Genomic DNA, 23,491 nt, shown 5'->3' on the forward strand with positions numbered 1-23,491 from the left:
AACGCTTGGTTGCAGTTGTTGCTGCTAGGGGTGGAGCAACCAGTTATTAGGTTTAGGGGGCGATCACTTTTTCACACAGGGCCATGTAGGTTTGGATTTTGTTTTCCCTTAATAATAACAAGCTTCATTTAAAAACTGCATTTTGTGTTTACTTGTGTTATCTTTGACTAATATTTAAATTTGTTTGATGATCTGAAACATTCAAGTGTGACAAACATGCAAAAAAATAAGAAATCAGGAAGGGGGCGAACGCTTTTGCACACCACTGTACACACATACTGGATGGATGGATGGATGGATGGATGCAGTCTAGTGGTACAGGAAGTTAAACACAGTTGGGTCCCATTTCATAGTTAGAAGCAACCTTGACAGTGAGAACTTCCAGACACAAACACCCAGACTTCAACTCTGACCATGTCGTCTAAATTCATGTTTAATGGTTCAAACTGCTGTGAAGAGTCCAGAGTTCAAAATATCGGTGTTAGTATAGTTTACTGATAAAAGTAGTGTAGTACTGAGTGTTAGTGTGTTTACATGGACAGAGTTACAGCGTGATAATGAGAGCACTGTTTGTTTATCAGAGGCAGAGACAGCAGGAACTCCAGTCTGCTCTTTAAAAAGTCACAATGAAATGAAAAAGGACTTGCTATAAGGACATTTTCACACTAGACATTTTGACATGTCACAGTAGGAAAAGCACACATGTAAATAATAAAGTTAAGGATGGTTGAATTCCATTTGGCTGCTTCAGTTTCAGGATCCTGAAATTGTACAAGCTGGCTCACTGTCACGCTGTCATGACCTGAATAGAACAGAGCCAGTTTGTTAGTAACAAGTGCTTTTACTAATATGACAAGTCAAAATGTCTGCTGTGAAAAAGGCCTTTCAAATGACATTCTTGTATTTAAAATGAATGTTTATCCTGGTTTCTTCCTGACAGCAGAGTCTGCAGGACAGTTCTCAGAGCTCATTCGTACGGGTGAAGACCGGCTGGCTGCAGTGCAACAAATCCCATTTAAAGAATCTCTACTAATCCTCAGAGCAGCAGGACTGAACAGGGAGGATTTAACAATGTTCAGCAACACAAATGAGGCCAACTTTGCTTCGATGTGCCACCGACAAAGAAAAATTTAAGTCAAAAACACTCTTACCTACTTATTTTCAATGTAAGCCCTCACACAGGCGGCATCTTGATGCAGGTCGACACGTTGGTAATTTCATTATGTTCATTCCCCAGCTTATCCCGACTACCCTACCTCGACTGCATCTTCTGTTAGTATTATGCATTTGATGTGTGATACGCATGTCGAGATGGGGCCGGGGTGCTGCATTTACTGGTAGTTTGCTTTTTAGTGCGGAGGAGGTCGTTATCGTAGTTTCCTACGAGGAAGTCCTCTTTTGTATGACGCTTATGCAAAGACAAGGCAAGTCTTGTAAATTGCTGGAGAAAGTGCTAGGTTTGTATATTCACTCAGTGCTTGCCAACAATAGTTGCTAAGCTTACAAACGTTGACACTCGCACGTGTGTAAAGTTACTGTCGCAGGATTTTCTTGCTTCCAGTGGGTCTTCACACCTCAACAGTAAAGTGTAGAAACTGATGCTGATAGTGTTAAGGTACGGTCACATTAGCCTTCCGTTCAACAAAACTGCCCTGCACTCGGACCCGAAAAAGGACGCGGTGGCACGGCTCTGATGCAGGTAACAGATATTGATGAAAGCCATCACAAACTGTAAAAGTTTAACAATGGTGAACTCTGAACTGCGAATCTGCCGGAGCCGGCTGGAGATCGCACGGAAACAGGAAACTTGAATTCGTCATGCAGGTTTCAACAGAAATGAACGAGACGGAACAAATATTCGTAGGTCGGAAGTGTAATGTTTTGTGACCGTACCTTCTTCCCCCCCATCACATCAATCAAACAAGCAGTGTGTCTCAGAAATGGTTTAACATGCCCTCTAACTTCCCCTCCGCTCGGGAGAAAAACACAACACTGAGTGTCACGTGACCTAATCGACGTCACCTAACCAAAAAAAATAAAAGATTATAACTGATAAGTGATTAGCAAAAGATCAGTTCTAATAAATTCTATAATCTGTGATTCATAAAGAGGCACTCTGATGCATCCACAGTGACACTAAAGATGGTGGCGAGGTTAAGGAGAGCTTGATAAACCATTAGTGGAACTCACCAAAGACAATCTTTTATATTTTCTATTTATATATAGAGAGAGAGTCTGGAGTGTGCCATTCTGAATTAATAACATTTCTTAAAAAAAAAAAAAAAAAAAAGCTTTTTTAAAAAACTTATTCAATTTGTCAATCAGAAATGACTTTTTCTTATTCTGTCCTTAAATGATGAATTAATAATTTAATTTTAAAATGGGGTTTCAAATTTTAAATATATTCCATGCCACGTTTTATTTTTTGCCTTGGTAACCGAGCTAACGTTAGCTCCATGAGTTACACATTTTTGTTTCAAGCTGACTCGTGTTAAAAGAGCACGTTGTAAAAGGGACAGTTACATTTATTTGTATTGCAGTGTAGAGCTAGTTAGTGTATAATTATTCCAGTGGCACACTCCACACTCGTCTTACAGTATATACACTCAGTGTATATACTTTACTAAGTATACCTGTACAAGCTAATGCAATCCAATACAACTGTTCTGCCATAAAATCTGCTTTTATGATGCTTATAATGTTCAGTTTTTCATAGAGGTGTTAATTCAATTACTGTATATTTTAGCATTGAGGTCATAGTTAGTGGTGGAGGTGTTATATTCTGCCCCCACTCATGTATGTAAATAAGGAGGGAGGGCAAAAATTAGCAACACCTCTCAATGTAATGTAGTACAGTACAACACCACCTTTAACTATGTCCTCAGTAAAAACATAAATCGAATTTACACATTTTCTCCAATGTCAAAAAAACGTTAGAAACTTCTTAAAAAGTAGAATTTATGGCAGAGCTGTTGAATTGCAATAGACTGTGCAGGCGTACCTAATAAAATGGCCACCGAGTGTATGTTTCCTGTCCAACAATAATACGGACATTTGTCGTTTTCTGTTGTTGTGACACATTGAGACCAGAGGAGGCGCTGGATCCAACAAAGGCTGAAGTAAGTAAGCGAACCCTCCATCTGCCCACATTCTGCTGCCGTTGCTCCTGTTGCTGTTGGTCTCGATGCCGTTTTCCTTTTCGCAGAGTTCAGTAAAGTTAAGGTCATGGCAACAGATCTATCATAGTCCGAAATGTCCAAGTCCAAATGGCTTTCGTATCATTAAAAATGTCCTCCGTCACATCGCCAGGGTAACATGACCAACATCCAGGACTATTAAAGACCGTGACCATGAAGAGGAGCAGTGGAGCCAACATGGCCACTGAAAAGAAATTTGCTCCAAAAAAATTTAAAAGTCATGTACATACTGTATGGCTGTGCGTAGGTTTAGTACTACAGCTTTGAAGCTCCACCTCCACCCCTTCGTCTTTATTGAGAGCTTTAGGTGTACACTCACACACACACACACACACACACCACGCCACACAGATGCACATACAAACACACACATGCACACACTGACAAACGCACACACTAAACGCACACTAAATAATGTTTGTGCAAAGAAAATAAATGACAAAAAACAGACTCCAAACAGTCTGACAGATGAAGAGATGAACTACATTCAGCTACAACAGCCTGTGATAGTGCAATATCTACACACACACATACACGCACACACACACACACACACACACACACACACACACACACACAGTCAGATCTCAGTGGCGATTCCCCTGTGGAGGTACTCGGGCTTTCTCCTGTATGTTCTTATCCCATCTCTGGACGGACAGACAGACAGACAGACAGACAGACAGGAAGTGAAACTGACAGGCAGACATGATCCGTCACTCCGTAAACAATACATCATGTTCCTGATGAGGTCTGTTGCTATGGTAATCTTAAGGATTTCAGCCACTGATATTAACCAACAAGTCTGAGCAACTCTGAAGATGTTTTCAGACTGAAAGTGAAGCAAATTTTATTCAAAGTCAATGGAAGGACGCGAGTGGACACAAATCCACTGTAGCCGGTTCAAACTGACTGTTTGCTAACCCCACCTGGTTACTGTTGCTGTGTCCATCAAACCCTGGCATGGCACATTTGCATTTCACAATGATAACAATGTTACGATGGTATTCTTAGTCATTTTTGAAACAACAGGTCCTTCATTTCAGACAGAGGTGGTAATCTAGTTAGCTGGACATGCTAATTAGGGATGAAAATGCTACGCTGAAAATGTGTCGACGTCAATATTTTTAACAGACGCATGGTTTTTCATAGTTTTTCATTCAATATCACTAAGTTATTGCTGCGTCATGACGACAGTGTGTTTATTTGTGCTTTAGAACAACGGCTTTCTCCTAAAAGCGCTCCCTCTCCTTATTCAATCTTTATGTCGCTCGACCACAGCTGTCTCGCTCTCAAACAAATGAACACAAACCAAAGGACGCTTCATGATCGCTGTTTTTCAGCATACACTGTAAGCCAGACACAGGCGTCGAGGCTGGTTTACCGACTGGAGCCGTTCGACCGGTCTGATCGCCGGACTGGCCACCGCAGCGTGATGTCGGGTTGCGTTTCTGAAACCATAGTATTGTCTATTCATTAGTAAGGAGAGCTTTTTAATATCTTTTGTCCTTTTAGCTGTTTAATATAAAGCCATAAAGTTGTCTGCCTGCTAGCTTAGAAATTCCATTGATTTTATTTTACAAATGATTGACTTTTATCATGCACTTTAATATGTAAACCTTTGTTTACGTTTTGTTTTGTGCTGCATTATAATATAACATAGTTTGTCAAAATAAAATAAAATAAAATTGTCAGTTAGATTAGGGAGGGGTTCAGCAAACAGTCAATTTAGATGACCGTTGCTTGTTCATATTAAACAAGCAACAGTCGTATCATATGGACAACAGTCGATTGCTAGTCTACACATGATATCAGCCTATTGTAGGTCTCACATGGTCTTAGATGTCTTCTCATGTTACTCGAGTGCTGCAGATGAAACCATCTCTCTTTGCATAAATGTTTTTACTACAGGCAACTTAATTAAGTTGTATCAGAAGTAGAAATGGGGCAACTTCACAAAGTGGAAAGTTTAGTGCAAAACTAACTACTTACAATGTAGTAGTTGGTGTTCACTTTATACCCAAACTTCCAATCAAACTTACTTTAAGTTGATGCAACAGGCTGCACATAATACAGTTAAATTCAGTATAGTTCAGTATCAACTGTAAAGCCTCCACCTGTACCGCTGCGGGTGTGTTTACGTGGAAAATAACAGGAGACGATGCTCTGAAACTCAGTGTGTGTGTGTGTGTGTGAAAACAGCCGTTTGTCTGTGTTTGTGTGCATTTGGATGTGAATCGCACCTTGACCTTCCTGCCCATTTTGTCCTTCCACTTCTGAGCAATGGAGCTGTCAATCAGGAGCAACCTGCAACCACAAACACAGAGTGAGGTTTATGCAGGGTTACGTACAGCGTTATATAACCCCGCTGTGACCTCCGCTAACGTCAGAAGAAATGATTACAGTTTTATGAAATATAATAATATTAGGTTATTAAGCTTCAGGGAAACGAGTAGTGGCGCTACATCACACAGTAAAGCGACTGGTGAATCTGCCATTTAGCAAATACACAGATAAGGAGATGAGATGCATCAGGCTCTGTCTGATTTAGCTCAGCAGATGACTGATTGATCACACTGAACGTTCACTTCGGAGGAATTAATCAGAGCAGCATGTCACAATGTCAGGAAAAGAGAAAACCTTCTGAGTTTATACAAGTTGGAAAAAGTCACAATCAGGTGCTGATGTGTGAGAAAAAAGGCTGAAGTTAGTTTGACAACCACCAGTGCTTTACCCTAAAGAGCCTGCATCGAGTTGAAGTTTAAGCTGGACTTTTATCTAACCAATTTCCTGGAGGAAACCCTGATGTCAATAACAATACTTTTATTATTTGTTACAACTCCTCATACCTGGACGTCTCTTCGTTCTCGTAGCCCATAATGAGGTACTCCTCCCCAGGAGACAGAGGAGGACACAGGCAGGAGGATGAGTAGTAAAGCGTCTGTATATCCTTGGGAATGTTGACCAGAGAAGACTTGAACACCTCCTTCACCTCCACCACTGCTGTGGGCTCCAGACCGCGATTCCTCACCTCCCTCACCCTCGCCCTGATCACTGAAGGCGAGAGTCATCAGCATACATGGACACATTGGACACAGGTCTTTAAATCTCACACAGAGCTCACTTGCAGATGACAAGTCAGGCTTTTTAAACTCTTGGTTTAAAAAAATAAAAACTTAAGTGATTATTTAAAATTGGCCCTGGCCTGGTTCCAGACCTCTGAATCGCCGCCCACATCTCAGATTTGTTTGTGAGGAACAATTAATCAAGACCTCCAATAGTAGGTGGGGCAAATCAATAAATATAACAATATCAAAATCAGTGAATAAAACAAATAATTACTTCCATTTTCTTCCAGTATAGTTCCAATTTAGCCTACTTGAAACCTTTCATCCATTGGATTGGATGCTTCCATAGTGCTGAAAATTTCTGGAGTGGATTGTGGGTCAAAGGGACTCCAGTTGTAGCCCACCGTGGTCCCAATAGTGACCCACAAGGACTGACATACATGGGGCCAATAAAGAAATGCCAACACATCACTCTATAGGACATCCAGACGGCCTAGAGGCTGAATTTTCACAATTAAGACTTGTTTCATTGGACTCACTGGACTTAGTAGAGGACTTAACTGCTCGATTATAAACCCCTTGTGTTTTAAATTTCTGTTTAAGTTTTGTAATTGTCTTGCAGTTGTTCTCTTTGAAGCTGAATTTAACAGTTCACTTTTTTTTTCTGTCATCCTGCCTCGGTTCCAACAACACAAAATGAGGCACCCTCAGCTGCCAGTGACACCAGTAACCTGGAGCCTCTCCTGTCACTGTCTTTCCAGTGTAGTACCTGCTGTTTCCTGGGTAATGGATATAACCATCCAAGATGCACAACAGCAGCAGCCTAAAACCAAGTAAACCTTTATCGCAGCAAATGGAAATTTGGTTGTTTTTGTCAGAAAATGCACCCTTAATGAATTCAAGCAGTGTGAGACTCTGAGGAAAGCACAACAAAAGCTTTAGGAGTAACAGAGTAAAGAAATAACATAATGCACGAGAATGGAGACAGAATCGCAAATATGGCACTTAGAAACCAGAAGAGGTGGAGGAGAAACCAGCACAACCAGTAACAGTGAGGTGCAGGTTGGAGTCAACAGTAAAATCATAATAACTGGCACTGAGAGTGCCAGCAGTCAAATTAAAATTGAATATTTTGAAAGTGAGCTCTTCTTTTTAATGATGGCTGGAAAAAATTTTAAATCTTCCCCAAATGGATTCTGTGGCCAAAGGCATTAGCGAGCTCCAGAAGTCCACACGGAAATTTCTGCTGGATTTGCCAAATCATGCCTGTGCGCTGTAATCATCTGGAAAAGCCTTGCTGGTCTTTTAGCTTTTCTGTGTCTAATTTAATCTAAGTAACCTAACTGCCTCGGCACAGAAATCTTTCCTTCTACATGTAGGAGAAAAACAGGTCAGCGAGAAAGAATCCGCTGAGGAGTTTAGTGATACTAAAAAGATTTTTTAACAACCTCATCGAGCACCACAGTTAAGGCTTGAAACAAGTGAAGTAATGAACATTCAGACTTGTTAAATAGATCCGTGGTGATGTTGATATTTCACATGTAGCATTGAGAAATTATGATTGGCTGACCACATTCTCATTTTAAAACTTTTAAAAAGGTTTGATTTGGAAATGTACAAACAAACCACCACAAACTTAGAACCCGACTGAAGAAAGTTGTATCACAGATTGCACCCCTTCTCAGAATCATAATATCTCACTGTATATGTGGGGTTTCTAGTCAACCTTTGTGTTTGTCTTATTATAACAAACATTAATATAAAACATGAAAACAACCTGAACGCTGCTGAAATCTTCTGAGCTGCGACTGACTGTTGATTCTCAGTGGGATAAGCAGGAATGGAAACACTTTTTTTAGTACAGGGAAGGATTCAATGCTCAGATCAACAGTATTATACTATCTCATATAACGATAACTGATCAATTCTCATTAATATATCAGGTACTACTATACAGTGCCACAGAGAGTAACAGTAAAATACAATGATCTTCTGTCTCATATTTGTAAAAAATGGAATAAGTCCCTGATGACTCACCGTAGTTGTAGTTGTTCTTCTTGTAGATTTTCATTGCCATTTTGACTTGCTTACATCTACAGCGATCTACAGACACAGAAACACACACACACACAAAGTGGGTGATCATGGGAATCATCATTTTTAAAAGAAAAACAGACAATCAGAAACTGTGTTCATGCTCCACCTCCTTCAAAGTCCACATCTCCAGACTGAATTTGTCATGTTGCGTTCATGTTAACTCAAGACGGTTGTTATGATTGTTGGTTGTGTGAGGGTTAAAAATATAGTACTATAGAACTGTTAAATTTGTGTTTAATTACCTTGAACGACGGACTGACATGAGGTGTCCAAATTTATTTGCCTTCTCGAACACTTCCATATTTTTAAGTACCAAGTTGGATGTATCAGAGCTTTTGCATTTCACAGTCATCGACCTGAGCCTTACCTGGAACAGAGGTAGAGACAGGTAAACTGATGGGTTACCTCCATTTGGTCCTCTGCAGTGGAGGTTGTTGGAGTCCATTGGAAAGTCTGGACTGGATTCTGTCAGAGGATCAAAACCAGAAAAGATCAGCTTTTTAGCAAATTGGTTAAAGTGGTTTCTAGACTGTTTGTGTTCAGATGCACATCAGCATGCTGGTTTCCAGAAGCAGATGTCACGGACTGGCTGCGTTGTTATGTTAGTTTTATTCACCCAAATGCTGTTTGTGATTATGTGTCCATCCTTATCAACCTAATATCTAAAATCAACCAGCTAACACAACAAGCCAGCTTCTAGGAAAGCAATCAGCTTGGCCAGAGAGAAGGTCAAAGGTCAGCCTCACCTGGGTTACACCTGGCTGGGTCCTGGTAGTATGGATCTACAGAGACACAGAGAGGCACCGGTCAGTCTCAGAACAGAAAGAAAACAAATACAATAGGAAAAGGGCAATAGGATGTTCAGAAAAAATGACCTATAATTCGGTTAGCAGCATCAGAAATCGTGTGCAGATAACAAATGTTTGAATCACCTTGCGGTTTTAACCTGACACTCCCAAGTCCTGCTATAGCGCCCCCCTAGAGGCTGCAGTGTTCATTACAGCCACAATATAAAGGTTTTGGACAGAACCAAAAACACATTGATGATTTAGCTGTTGTTACAGCCTTTAAAATGTAAAGTTTATCCCGGTGGTGTACCAGGTGAGCTACCAGGGTGCCCACAAAGATTAGTTTAGAGTTTAATTTTGTGCACTCAGTTCTCCAATGTCAGAGCGTCTTTGAATGCAACACCAAATGAGCAATGTATGGAGACAAACAGGCAAACTGCGGCTGCTTTAGATTTCTGTTCCAACAGAAGACAAACTTCTGAACAGCAACTTCCAGACTGGAGTGCCACTGAAAAAAAAAAAAAAAATCACTGGAATAACTTGAGCGATCCACCCTGACTGAACCTCAGCAAATCAACAAATCACACGGAGGGAAAATCCCAAAAACCCGCTGAGCCGAGCCGAGCCGAGCCGAGCCAAGCCAAGCCAAGGCAAGGCAGCTCGGAGATATGTGGGTGTATCGTTATGGAGGTCAAGGGGATTGAGATGAGTTTTTTTCTTCAGGACTTGCTGGTCCAGGGTTTAAAGAAGCAGAGGACAGTGAGGGTTTTATGGAGTGTAAAATGAGTGGGCCGCCTGAATCAAGGAGCTCTTTGAGAAAGTCTGTGGGAGTCGGAGGTAAAATGACTCACGCTATCTGTTCGAGAGGGAGCAGAAACAAACTGCTGAGAATAGAAACGTGGTAGAAAACATTGACAGGGTCCATGTTTTTCAGTGAAGAGAATGAAATATCTTTATTCAGAAGTAGCCTCCATATTGAGACTTTTACAGGAGTAAATGACATTAAAGAAGTCACTGATATTAAACTAATAGGATGTATCTGAGAGGATTTGTGTGCTGTTCCTCCTTCTACCTGTTGTCTTTCCATAAACTTGTACTTTAATTAGCAACTGACTCTTATTTATTTAAGTTAGATTTGTTTCATATTTAAATTTTCAATAAGATTCAATGTCAGATTTTGCTATGGACGTTTTGTGAAGATTGTTCTTATCACTATCAGGTAAAAACAGTAACAGTATTGTATGTTATTGATATCAGAATCCTAATATAGCGCGCTAATCTGATACGTGGATGAGTCATTGTGTTAAAATTCTGAAAATTTAAAGATATCAATATTATATATAATTCTAAATTTATATATAATCCCCCCCCCCCAATTTTGGGGGGAAAAACACAAAAAATCCTGTAAAATAACACCTAAAATTATGTTAAAATGCCAAAATTTGGGGTGAATCCTTGAAATTAAGGGAAAAATACAAAATTCTTGTAAAACTACACCTGAAATGTGTTTTTCAGTATATTGTTCTGTAATATGACGAAAGTTCAATGAAAAATTAATGATTACAGAAAATCTTTAAAATGTAGTGATGGCTACTTACTTCTGCTTCGCTAAACTTCATCTCTATCTTTTATTCAACCCTTTTGCCTGCCAGATATTTGACTGCTTGTAGAGTTACTTATTTATTGTAATTTTCATATAAATGCACAGCAATAATGCAAACAATCTCACCACAAGGTTCATTCAGTAGCTGTTCTGGAGCTTTTGATCATATCAAATGATCTTCAGCAGATGGAGTTTGCCCTGAAATTATGGTGTTCAAATTTCCATATTCCCAGAGCACTTTAAGTACTTCTCATCCATGTTGGCTTAAGGTTCAAAGTCGATTCTTGAGCTTGGAAACAGTAGTTGAGAAAACAGTCTCACACAAGGTCCATTTAGCAGCCGTTTAGTGGCAACAGAATAGCTACTAAATGGACCTTGTGGCGAGATAATTTTCTCAGCAACTGTTTCCCAGCTCAAGAATCAACGTTGAACCTCAACCAACAATAACTGTGGGACTGTAACAGAACGAAAACTCCTGCATGCTTTGTTCTTGTCTGTTGCTGCTGTTGTCACTTTCATTTCCTTTTCTATATTTTGTCTTTTTGTCATCTTAACCGTTGTCTTGACACACAATCACAAGGCAAATACACGCGATTGGCAACAACAAGAACAGCAAAAAATAGGTATTGTACGAAGCAGTCAACGTGTTTTTAACCCAAAGACCTCAGCTGCCTTGGTAGAAAAAATATAGTAATTATAATAATAATAATAATAATATAAATGATAAAGTAGTGATACCTGGTCCATCTGCCTTGACGATGGCCTCAGGTGAGATGCAGACTCCGCGGTCGTACAGCGGCAGCTCGCTGCAGGCCAGGCTGTCGGGCCAGCTGTGGTTGTAACGCTTCATCACCGGCTCACAGCCGTACTTCGCCCGCTCGCACACGGCCTTACAGGGTTTGATGGGCTCATGCTGGAAGTCAATGGTGCAGATGGGAGCGTACATGGCACACAGGAAGAAGAGCAAATCCGGACTGCAGCCAGTACCTGAACAGGCAGGAAAACACAGGTGTGTCACCAGGAGTGTTTCTCTAATCAACCAGTGAGTTGAGTCAGTTGAAGTGGCTTTAAAATACTTCGAAAAAGTCGAACTGAACTATTTGTGTAAGGAAAAATAAACTTTAATTGATACTTCAGCTACAGTATTGTGCATATTTTTCCTTCTAAAACCGTTTTCGGACATATTTGGGGAAACACTGTCTACGCTTCAGGCCTCTGGGTGGGTGTTTCCCATGGCAGCGGCTGACTGACAGAGTTGGCGTTGTTAGGAGACCCCCTCTCTGCTAACATGGCGCCCAACTAAAACTAGAGTTGCAAAGTAGGAGGAGCTACTTTGGGCAACTCTGGTTCTAGAAGTAAAAGTCCCATTCATTTTTCCCCAAAGTTAACGTTACTTGACTCACAGTTGGAGCACTTCTACGTCTTGGATCGACCGTAGAAGCAGAAACATCCAATCACCAAACTTAAAGGTCTGTGACGTGTGCTGCTAATGGCGGGTGAAAGCTGACAGTGTCAAGAAAACGAGAATACAATCTGCAGCTTAAGTCAATTTACTTTTGCTTTACATTTTGGATTCAACTCACGATTAGACCTTGAAGCCCAGGTGCTGGATCCTTCATGTAGTAATATACAAGAAAAAAGAAAAAACGAGGACAGCTCTCCAATTTGATTTTTTTAAATTTCTGACAAACTCCCAAAGTTTTTTCTACTGCACAAAATTACGTGTTTTGCAACAGAAACACAAGCAGTTAAGTACCTGCTTGGTCTCACATTTCTCAGACCTGGTGTGATAATACTTTAAGCCTTTTTCTGGGTCAAACTGAGGAAAATTTGTAGTAGCAACATTTCCTCTTGTTGGCTGAGGGCCGTTTCATTTGAACTCGAGTTGTTCTTTTTCCTCAGAAGGATTTCCTTCTCTTACATCAGTGAAGGGACGGTGTGTTCAGGGAAATCTGGCTAACCACAAACCAGACTTATACTGAGTGCCATCCTGCTGCACATTTCACACAGGATGGGACCAGAAAGAGTTCAACACTGGGTAGAGGACGAATCAGTGTTTTTATTGCAGAGCAGGACTGAGGTTTGGCTGCACAGCTTCACAATGAAGTCTAAGAAATACTTGAACTTGTGACCTGAAACTCCTTCCTGGTTTCTGGCGTGCAGGTCTTTCATTAGGACATTTTTCTGGTTAAAGCTCATTGCCTTTCCACTTTCTCTCTCTCTCCACTCTTCTGACCTCAGCTGAGCTCTAAGTTCAGCCAATACCTAAATGTATTTATTGAAGACAGACGTGCATGCATCATGAAATATCATGGCAGTTAATGAGGCTGTCCACATGCCTTTAAATTCCTTTGATTCTCCTTTACAGTTAAGGTTATTAAAAAACCACAAAGCTCAGTTTAACTCCAAACAGCAAAGAACACGGATGACTCTGACTGCAAACTTTTACATCCTTAAACAAGTCCTGTTCTAAAGTGGATACAGTTAGCTAACCAGCTAACTCATTGCATAGGAAATGTGAATATTGCATCTGCAATTAAAATTTCTTCATGAAATGCACAGTGGTATTTGCACAGGTATCCACAGGAATAAAAGAAATACATCAAACAACAAAAAACCCAAGTGGACACAGGAATCAACTACATCACCATGAGCTGGTTTTAAATGCTATAAAAAAGGTGTAACTTTCTTTTACAACTATCTAAGGGGATGCAATTACTCCGCCAGGTGTATGCGGTTATTAACGTCTGAAATCGGAAGCAATTGTGCATTAAAAAGAAAACCACTAAGAATTAAGAATAATATTTAGTTTATTTTAAAAAAAAAAGAAACGTTTGGCCTGAGGGCAGAAGCCAAAATCAGCAGCACACATTTAGATAAATAATACAACGAATAAAGATGTGTGAAAAGAAACTAGCTCAAAATATGATTGTGGAAAAGGGCAGAAATATTCAAATTTAACCTCCCTGGCAGTATAGTGAGATAAGGAACAAGAGTATTCAGCAAAGCTAGCTGCTCAGTGAGGCTTTATTTAGGCACAGCGGTGCTTTGAGCTCAAATGCTAACATCAGCATGCTAACATGTCCACATTGAGAATGCTAACATGCTGATGTTTAGCATGCTAACATGTTCACCACCTTCACCATATTAGTTTAGCAACACAAAGTACAGCTGAGGCAGATGGGAATGTCATTAGCTTTGCAGATATTTGCAGGTAGTGAAATCTTTGACCTCATGGTGGCGCTAAAGGAGACGTCAGCGGATAACCAACGTCAGTATGATTCATCCTCTGGGCAACAAAATTTCATGGCAATCTATTCAATAATAGATAGATGAGATATTTCAGTTTGGACCACAGTGGTTGACCGACCAACCAACATCACCATCCCGCTGCTAGCATGGCTAAAAACAAGCAGCAACTGATTCCATAAGAAACAAACTGCAGCTGAAAACACAAAATATTAGAGTTTTAAAAATGAAAATCTGGCAAAGTCAAACAGTTTGTGGTTTCTTGGTTTTTATTGGCTTTCGTGCGATACGTCATCCAGCCACGTCCAAAGTCAAAGCTGTTCCCGAAGGAGCACACTCGAAGGCGGGGTGAGCGGCCGTCCGTCACAGCCGCCTCCTTGATGTCGCTCCAAGAATCTTTTGTTTAGCGTGTCTTTATAGTCTCGTGGTCAACCATGGTGTTTCACTCAAATGTTCACATGAAGAGTGGATGAGAGAGCAGTTCAAACGCCGCCTTCTTTCTCACAATCCAGTAGTCACATCAGCTTTGCATCCTGGTTAAATCAATGTGGTAAATAGAACTGCTTGAGGCTAAAATTTTAAGATTTACTGATCACACTAAATAAGCTCACAGTACCATTCACAGTTTAAAAACAGGAAGTGTGTAATATTTACTTTCTACGGAGACACCAAGATAAAGAAAGGGAAACAGGAGACATACCGTTATCAGATATATATAGTTTACAGATGGAGATAGTGTACGTACAGAACGTGCAGATTTGCAGAGCAGCGTTATTAATTCAACTTATCAAAAACACACAGAGGTTGTGATATTCGGTATCAGCTGGTATGTAGAGAAGAAAGGTTTCTGTCGGAAAAGAAAACACACAGAACAGAGCTGAACAGCAGATTCAGTTTCAATTCCACATGCAAGAAGAGAACGGGGTTACCAGTTCCAGTCCGTTAAATAATGAAATGTAACTGGACTAAATGCTTTTCTAATTAATCTGAATCTTTTGCATATAATCCACGAAGCTCACTCAACATTTTTAAACGTAATATTTTTACAATACTGTGAATAGCACAAACTAAATTCGATCCCCCTCCGTGGTATTGGTGTGGAGGCAGAAATCTCAGAATACGAACAATTTAGACCAAAACTTGCTGCATGGTTAGATACCACTAGAACGAAGGGAGAAAATATGTTTTTTATTATTTGGGTGAACCTTTAACATCCAGGCCAGTTTGTATCTAATGATCAGCTGCATCATGAGTTTATTTCATTACCTTTTGGACTGAAGTAAACCATAAAACAAAGGTTTGGCTGCAGTGCAGCTGGACAGACCGACCCTCCATGATAATGAACATTCAGACAGTAAAACAACAAAGAGAACAAGACAGCTCTCACGCCATTAATATTTACTTAAATCACCTTTAACCTATTAAAACTCGTTTTACCGCTTTACCGTCAAGCGCACAATTGTTCTAGCCATGCTAACGGCATGGCTCTATGGATGGCAATAAACAGAGCCAAAACTTTTGTTCAGGATTTACAGCTTTTTTTCCTCCAACCTGTCTAATTTTCAGTTCATTTTCCTTTCCAACTGTTGTGCTGCCCACACAGCATCAGCAGTTTCAGGTCCGAAGGGAGCCTTGAAATCACTGACTCGGAAGAGAAAACCCAGGTGAACGCATTCCTTGCGTTGTAAAAACTGACTGTGGCGAGTACCTTAAAAATGTAAGCCGAGATAAAAGTGATGAATATAAAAACCTCTCTTTTTTTTGTGTTTTAGTTGGAAGCAGTTGTTGAAAGGACCTGAGTGAGGAGGAGGAGGAGGAGGAGGAGGGGGTGTGATAAGAGATGATGAAGGCATGAAGAAGTGTGAAGGTATGATATTGACACAGTGATATGTTGTTAGCTCTGCTGTACACTGAGCAAAGGGTCAAGTCGTGTTTAGGGTCGAAGGTTTTCCCAGAAATACATCACTCTCAGTTTCATGTAGAGCGATCTTCTGCTCCTGATGCTCGCCCTACTGAATGCCGCTCTGCAGTCGGCCTGAGAGCTCGGATTGAGCCATCTGCATAGTTTGTTTACAGCTTTTGCACTCCGTTTTGTTCTCTTGATCTGAGAAATATTTCGCCACACAGCTGAACTATAAACCGCCATTTTTAAAAAGTAAATGGCTGCGGGCGAAAAGTCGATCCGCTGAGCGTTAATGAGGTCTGGAGAAGGCGTCTTTGTTCCAGTACGCACTAAAACCCAGCACCAGTGGGTTGTTTTGACCCAGTCAGTGTTATTTTTTATATTACTGTTACCCAGTTACTTTGCATAAACTGAAATACGGTTACTTTGACACAACAAGCTCAAGTTTTACCTTAAAACTGTCACAAATGTATCGTTAGTTGTACAAAACGATGTGCATATGACAAACTGCAAAGTAACACATTAGAGCTGCAACAATTAGTCCATCGACAGAAAATTAATCTGCAACAATTTTTAACAACCGATCAATCATTTCAGTTTCTTTTAAGCAAAAATGCCAAATATTTGATGGTTCCAGCTTCTCAAATGTGAGAATTTCCTGCTTTTGCTTGTCTTGACATTTGGTAATATCACCTTTGGCTCTGGGAAACTGTGATGAGCATTTTCTCCTTTTTTTTTTTTTTCTTATGTTTTATAAACTTAATGATTAATCGATAAAATAAATCAGCAGATTAATTGATTATGAAAATAATGATTAGTTGCAGCCCTAATACAAATATTACTAACAATCAGTCACAACAGATTTTGGCAAGAATTCCCAGGAAATACCAGGATCTCAGTTGCCAGTATTCAATCCTTGTGATGTTATGAGAATATCTGTGTAGATGCTCAGTCATCCTCGCAGACAGACGGACTTTCTTGTTTTGTCTGGACGACGTTCATCATTCTGATGTTCATCGAGGTGCTTTTGAGTTAGCGCTCAAAGACAGTTTCAACCAGCAGTTTGGATTTTCAGCATTCTTCCTGTAACTAATTTCATTATCGCCTGAGCGAAGGAAACGTTCGGGTTCCTTTAGTAGCTACCCAGGACAGTGATACGTGGTAAAACTGTCTTGGATCAGGGCTACAATCAAAACCAGAAACCAAGAGTGGGCTGTAACTCTGACCAACTCTCCAAAATATGTGTGCTTTATCACTGTCTGCTGTTAGAGGAGCCAGTTTTTCTTCCCCTTTTGAGTAAACTTAATCAGAACGATGGTTTCCACAAAAATGTTTCCATGGTCTCTAAGTGAACTGATGGTCTAAGGTTTCCTGTCGCTCAGTCAGGAGGGTTCAGACCAGATCCAGCTCTGCTTCAGCAGTAAACTGTTTTATTCCTCCTGTAGATATTAAAAACAGGAGAAGAAGAAGAAGAAGAAGAAGAAGCCACAGCAGCTGCCATGATCTGGAATCTGTTGGAAACGACTTGGCCGAGCCACGTCAAGTCCAGTTTCACTTCATCCAAATTACAAAAATGAATAAATAAAAGTTAGAGTTTTAGTTTTATTTGTCCAGGTTCTGAGATATATGTCTGAGTTTTTTGCCTCAACTCTAATAAAATGGAGGTGAATGGAATTCAGTTTGTGTACGATCTGAGAATTTATATTTAAAGCGTAACTGCGCCCAGTCTCATAATCCTGCTTGGGCTACCAACCCTCTTCTCCCACACCCCGTGCAGCATGTGATGTACCGTTGCACTGGAGCACAACGTGACATCACAGCTTGGTACGGTCAAAAGTACAACTGACCTCACCTGACCACGCTCAGCTGTGATGTAGCATGGTACTAAAGTGCACCGCTACGTCACTGCTGCACAGGGTGTGGAAAAACTTCACTACGAGTTGGCAGTGCAAGTAGGATTATTAGCCTGGGTGAGCTTACTCTTTAAGGTGCGGTCACATTAGCTTTCTGTTCAGCTGAATTGCCCCAAAAAAGGATGCAATGTCACAGTTCTGATGCGGGTAATAAATAAATAAATATCAGGCGAAGCGATCAGAAACTGTAAACAGCGTAAGCGGAGAGCGATGCTGCTCTCTGCTTTCTGTGAAACAAGATGATGGCACACCTCAGAAATAATGACCTTCCATTTTACAGCGCATCAGTGTTTCTAATGGCCAGGAAATCACACTGGGACAGGAAACATCAGGCACACAGGGTTTTACGGAAGTGAATTAGCGACAGAGCGCACATTTGCCAGACAGAAGTGTAATATATCATAATGCATTTCAACCCACAGAGATCAATGATTTTCCTTCAAAATCAAGCGGACTAACTCTTTCCACAAACGTTGCCCCCATCACTCCGGATCGCTGTGAGCAGTTTTCATAGGGACTACTTCTTTGGCAGAAAACAGTCCAGCTGAAAACTGTCGACAGCGTCGTGCCGATTATGAAAACAGGGACACCGTCTCTGAAAAAGACATGTTGCTGATGAATGTCGAGCACCACAAATGTGGCACGTGGTCCGCAGTTATGCATGGAGGGATATCACTATAAGAGAGTGAGAAAATGTGTTTTTCGTACTTTGTGTGAACCGAACTTTTAAAGTAGCGTGTTTTGATTCTAACTGACTCTTATTACAAGCGTCACGTGACTCTGCTGCTTTCTGCCCTTCGTCTCCTTCTGTACTTTTTCTGTCCTGCCTCTTCTTCTTTCTAACTTTCCTTCCTCCCCCTCTTTCCTTTTATTTCTCTCTCTCTCTCTCTCATTCTCTTACTATTTTACTCTAAAAAAACAGTAAATAAAACTAAGGTTGCAACTAATCTGCCGATTACTTTGTTTCATTTAGTCTATAAAACTGGAAAACAGTGGAAAACGGCCATCACAATTTCCTAAATTCATGAAAGCTGTTTAGGATGCTGATGCTGCTTCAGAGGCAGCCTGGTGCTGACAGCAGTACAGGAGTCAATTAAAACTATTTATTGGTCCATTAAATAATTAGACGTTTAATTTCTTGACACTTTGGTGTCTTTTTAACATCAAATATAATTTTTTTAAATCGTATTTTTTTTTAAATAAATCATTAATATACCAATGGCTGTCATGATCAGTCTCCTTAATTAGTTCATAAAATAATTTAGGGCTGCAAAGATGAGTTTTATGATTGAATAATCGGTATTTTTTGATTAATCGATTCATCATTTGCTCTAATGTCCAAAAATAGCCGAGTTAACATATTTAAATTCCTTTTTTATCCAAACAAGAGTTTAAAACCTGAAGATATTCAGTTTTCTATCACAGCAGACAAAGAAAACCTGCAGATATTCACAAGCAAGAGGCTGAAGCCAATTCATTTTTGGCATTTTTGTTTAAAAAAAAAGATTCAATAGATCAATCGATTATGCAATTTGTTGATGATTATTCTTCTGGTGATCCATTTATCGTTTCAGCTCTTTAATTGGTTACTGGAGTCACTTCGGAGTATCTTTTAACCATAAAACAGGCCTACAGGCCTACTTTTTAAAGCATAAAGCATAATGATTTTTAAAAAATCTTTTAAAATCTTTTAAACCAAACAAACAAAAAAACTTTAGAAATTGTATATTAATGGACATAAACTGCAAAAAGGAGTTTGAGCTGAACTTTATGGTTGGTGCAGCCTCAGTCAGTTTGTCACTTAATTAGGCACCGAGTCCATTAAATCAGTAATTAGCGGCATAATTAGTGAACAGACTGACAGGAACTCACCCAGCAGCCCTTCAAACTGCTCGATGGCCAGCACCGCGTTGTCCTGCGTGCTGTGGTGGAGGTGGTTCGGCATCTTGGTCATGTTCCACGGCATGGACCGGCACAGCGGGATCCGCACAGACTCGCAGGACGCCGCCCGGACCGCAGCCGGCCACAGCGCGCAGGACACGGCCAGCAGAGACACGGAGAGTCCCGGGGAGAGCATTGTCGGTCGGTTCAGAGAGGCACGGCGGCGCTGTCGGTGCTCCGGGGAAGTCACGGCGAGTTAAATCCAGATAAGGACGTGGTTTTGCTGCTGACTGGGGCTTTTCTGCAGCTGCTGTCCGGTCTGCAGGCGGCTCGAGGAAGCGGGAGGAGCTGCTTTCTTATTCAGACTTCCACCTCCTCCTCTTCCTCTATCCCTCCTTCTCCACAGCTCCCCTCCTCTCCTCTCCTCTTTCTTCTTCTCCTCCTCCTCCTCCTCTTCTTTTTTCCTCTCCCTTCTCCTCTTCTCTTATCCTCCATGCTAAAAGATAGATTCCTTTTAGATGAAAAGTCAACACCGGTAAAGCCTTTAAAAGCTCATGGATGTGTGTCATTGCAGCTCATGAAATCACATCAGTTTCTGAAGTAAAAGGACTTACACATCAATGTAAAAATAGCCATTACAAGTAAAAGTTCTGCATTCAAATTCCTACTTTAATAAAAATACTGAAGTATTATCAGCTAAATATACTTAAAGTATCAGCAGAAGTTCTGGTTCTGCAGTAAAATGTCTCCTGTGACTGATTCTGATTCTGTCTGATTATTAGATTATTAATACTGAAGCATCAACGTTAGAGCAGCGTTTCACTGCTGTAGCTGCTCGAGGTGGAGCAGGTTTAACTGCTTTATATACAGTCAGCTAGTTTTATTTCCCTCTGAAATGTAGTGGAGTAGAAGTATAAAGAAACATACTACTCCGTTACTTTCCTCCACTGCATTAAATGAGCAGTGTTAAAGGTCCAGTGTGGAGGATTTAGTGCCATCTAGTGGTGAAATTGCAGATTGCAACCATTTGAATCCCGCTCGCCTCGCCCTCCCCTTCTAAGCGTGTAGGAGAAACTACGGTGGCCGCGAAACTCGCGAAAAACGCAAACTAGCCAGTCTAGAGCCGGTGTTTGGTTTGTCCGTTCTGGGCTACTGTAGAAACACGGCGGTGCAACATGGCGGCCTCCGTGGAAGGGGACCCGCTCCCTCTGTAGATATAAACGGCTCATTCTAAGGTAACAAAAACACAAATCTTATTTTCAGGTGATTAAACACTAATGAAAACATACTTATAAATATTCAATTTCTGCCAACAGCTCCTCCTAAATGTTCCACACTGGACCTTTAACAGTTTCAAACCTGTTTTCTGGTGTTGGGATTGTGCTGTGGCAGCTATCTTTGTACAAACAGCCTTTTGGTGGCTGTGAGTCTCATTCAGTCCCAGCTGAGAGTCATCGCTGAGTTGTAACAAAGTGGGTTTGGGAGGTCCGGCCTGGCCTGTCAGCTTCCACAAACCTCCGAATACCCTAAACCTCGGGTCGCGAAACAGAGGAACACTCCCACATCACGTGAGCTTTGCGGCGTGTCGACCCGGCACGTACTGTATCACAGTTCAAACTCGGATCAAAGTGTGTATTCAAAGCTTTAAGACATGTATTCATGTCACGCAATGTCAGAACCAGGTCCGGCCCTGTGACTCTAGAGTCAGGTCTCGTGTACCATGTGTTCCTCCCCCCTCTCTGTGCGTTGTGTACAGTATTCCTATCCTGGAATAAAACAAAGCTCCAGGTCTGCTGTGTGGTAATCTGATTAAACACAGATTCATTTAGGAACATACCTGTACGCCTTTTTTTTATGCATGATATTATTATGGAGTGATGAAGGTCTTAAAACACAGGACAGGTAATAAAGCAGGACCTGGTCCTTATCATGTCAGTTGATATTTTGCTTTTAGGTGCAACACACATCAGCGTTGCGTCATTTGATGTGTGTTAATTGACACCTGTAGCACACACCAAACATGTCACACAGACAGGAAGTGCCGACGAGGGCCGTGAATCTGCTGCTTTTCTGAAGACTTGGCACCGTGTCGTATCCTAAAGACTCGACCTGCCTCCTCGACGCGCGTCATCGCTGGTTGGCGTGTGTGCACGCTTACAGAGATGATGGGTGGCAATGTCGGTCTTAAAACTAGCTAACTGTATTTAACGTAGTTCAAACTAGCTAACTGTGTATGACAATACTTACTTTTACTTAAGTAGGATTTTGAATGCCGGACTTTTACTTGTAGTGGCGTATTTTTCACATTAATGTTTTGGTACTTTTTGCTTAAGTAAAGAATCGGAGTACTTCCTCCACCACTGCATCAGGCCGAAGCCAAGTCAGTTGCAGTCGTGTTATGAAGAAGACTACATCTCCCAGAATGCCCTGCGGGAACCCTGCTGTCCGGGTTACCGTGGCAAACCCTGTCCTTAACGCACAACTAAGTAATCGATGGAGTATCAACAGTTTTAACCAGTGAGTTAACTACTGAACTGTTGACCAATGAACGGGCTGACGTTGATGTAACTGTTTTACTGACTGACTGCTTGACCTTTGACCTTGGCAGGCTTGTTGCATTAACAGCTCTCTTATTGGTCCATTAAAGCCGAATATGACGCCGCAACTCCAGAGAGAGTGTGTGTGTGTGTGTGTGTGTCATAGCAGTAATGGTTGTCAGATGTTGGAGGAGCTTCCCATGTTAGGGTTGAGTTACAGCCAACACACACACACACACACACACACACACACACACACACACACACACACACACACACACGGTCTCTCCGGGTTTTGTGACTCATGGATCAACATGTAGAGAACTGAGTCAGCACTTTCCCTTCCATCCTTCCTTCTTTCCTCCTCTTGTTCTCTTTTTCTTTCTTCTTTCGTTTTTGTTTTCTTGTTTCTCATGATTTCATCTCTGCAAGTCTGTTTCTGACGTAAAAGCATTTGGCAGGAAAATCTTAGCAGTGGGACACACACACACACACACACACACACACACACACTCGCACACACGTTTGTTTCACTGTCCCTGTGGGGGACAGTCGTTGACATAATGCTTTCCCTGGCCCCTCACCCTAACCCGATTGTAACCTGAACCCTAAAACCAAGTCCTAGCCCTCAAAAAGCCGTCTCTACCCGTGGGGACGTCAGTTTGTGTCCCCACGGTGACACAAGTCCCCGTGAGTTAGTGTGCATTCAGGTTAACGTCCCCACTGGGATATAAGAACATGAAACACACACAGTGAACACACATTCCAGTGCAACCGAAAACCTTCTCGTCTCCTTTTTCCTTTCCTCTCCTCTTTTTTCTCCTTGTTTCATCTCCTTTCCTCTTCTCTCCTCCTCTTGTGTGTGTGTGTGTGTGTGCGTGTTGGAGGAATGAAAAGGTCCAATTTAAGCCAGAAAACTGTGTCTCTCTCGCTCTCTCTCTCTCTTTGTGGAAATATTCTTGGAAACTACCAGAATCTTTTCCAACATAAATAAGACTGCAGCTGTCCACACACACACACACACACACACACACACACACACACACACACACACACACACACACACAGTATTGCAAAGGACTGAAAGTAATCCACAACAATTACTGAATTTGCTTTGTCCTGAGGGTGGAGGAAAGGTCATACGGGACATTAAAAGAACTCCACCAATTTAGCATGGCACTCCTATAACATTGTTGGACTCACGATGGACAGTTTAATTTCAAAATCTGGCACCTACTCTACCCACAATGCAACTCGA

At 41.2% G+C, this 23,491-nt stretch overlaps 1 protein-coding gene across 1 annotated transcript; it reads right to left on the minus strand.

The window, feature by feature from the left end:
• Nucleotides 1-415: 415 nt before the first annotated feature.
• frzb (frizzled related protein) lies at nucleotides 416-20,142 on the minus strand. Its single transcript, XM_044216297.1, has 8 exons — nucleotides 19,688-20,142; nucleotides 11,489-11,737; nucleotides 9,106-9,141; nucleotides 8,765-8,824; nucleotides 8,300-8,365; nucleotides 6,044-6,248; nucleotides 5,438-5,501; nucleotides 416-3,844 (listed from the first exon to the last, which is right to left on the minus strand). The coding sequence occupies exons 1-8, from the start codon at nucleotides 19,890-19,892 to the stop codon at nucleotides 3,785-3,787; spliced, it is 945 nt and encodes a 314-aa protein (XP_044072232.1). The 5' UTR covers nucleotides 19,893-20,142; the 3' UTR covers nucleotides 416-3,784.
• Nucleotides 20,143-23,491: the final 3,349 nt, after the last annotated feature.

Source organism: Siniperca chuatsi, linkage group LG12, assembly GCF_020085105.1.
Source record: "Siniperca chuatsi isolate FFG_IHB_CAS linkage group LG12, ASM2008510v1, whole genome shotgun sequence".
Classification (NCBI taxonomy): domain Eukaryota; kingdom Metazoa; phylum Chordata; class Actinopteri; order Centrarchiformes; family Sinipercidae; genus Siniperca; species Siniperca chuatsi.

Bases quoted from the DNA above. Each gene is read 5' to 3' on its own strand.
- frzb (XM_044216297.1), bottom strand. From the start codon at position 19,892: ATGCTCTCCCCGGGACTCTCCGTGTCTCTGCTGGCCGTGTCCTGCGCG. The intron at 11,738-19,687 runs GTGAGTTCCTGT...CTGCCTGTTCAG, and splicing joins GCAGTTTGAAGGGCTGCTGG to GTACTGGCTGCAGTCCGGAT. The intron at 8,366-8,764 runs GTAACCCATCAG...CTGTGTCTGTAG, and splicing joins CTGCAGAGGACCAAATGGAG to ATCGCTGTAGATGTAAGCAA.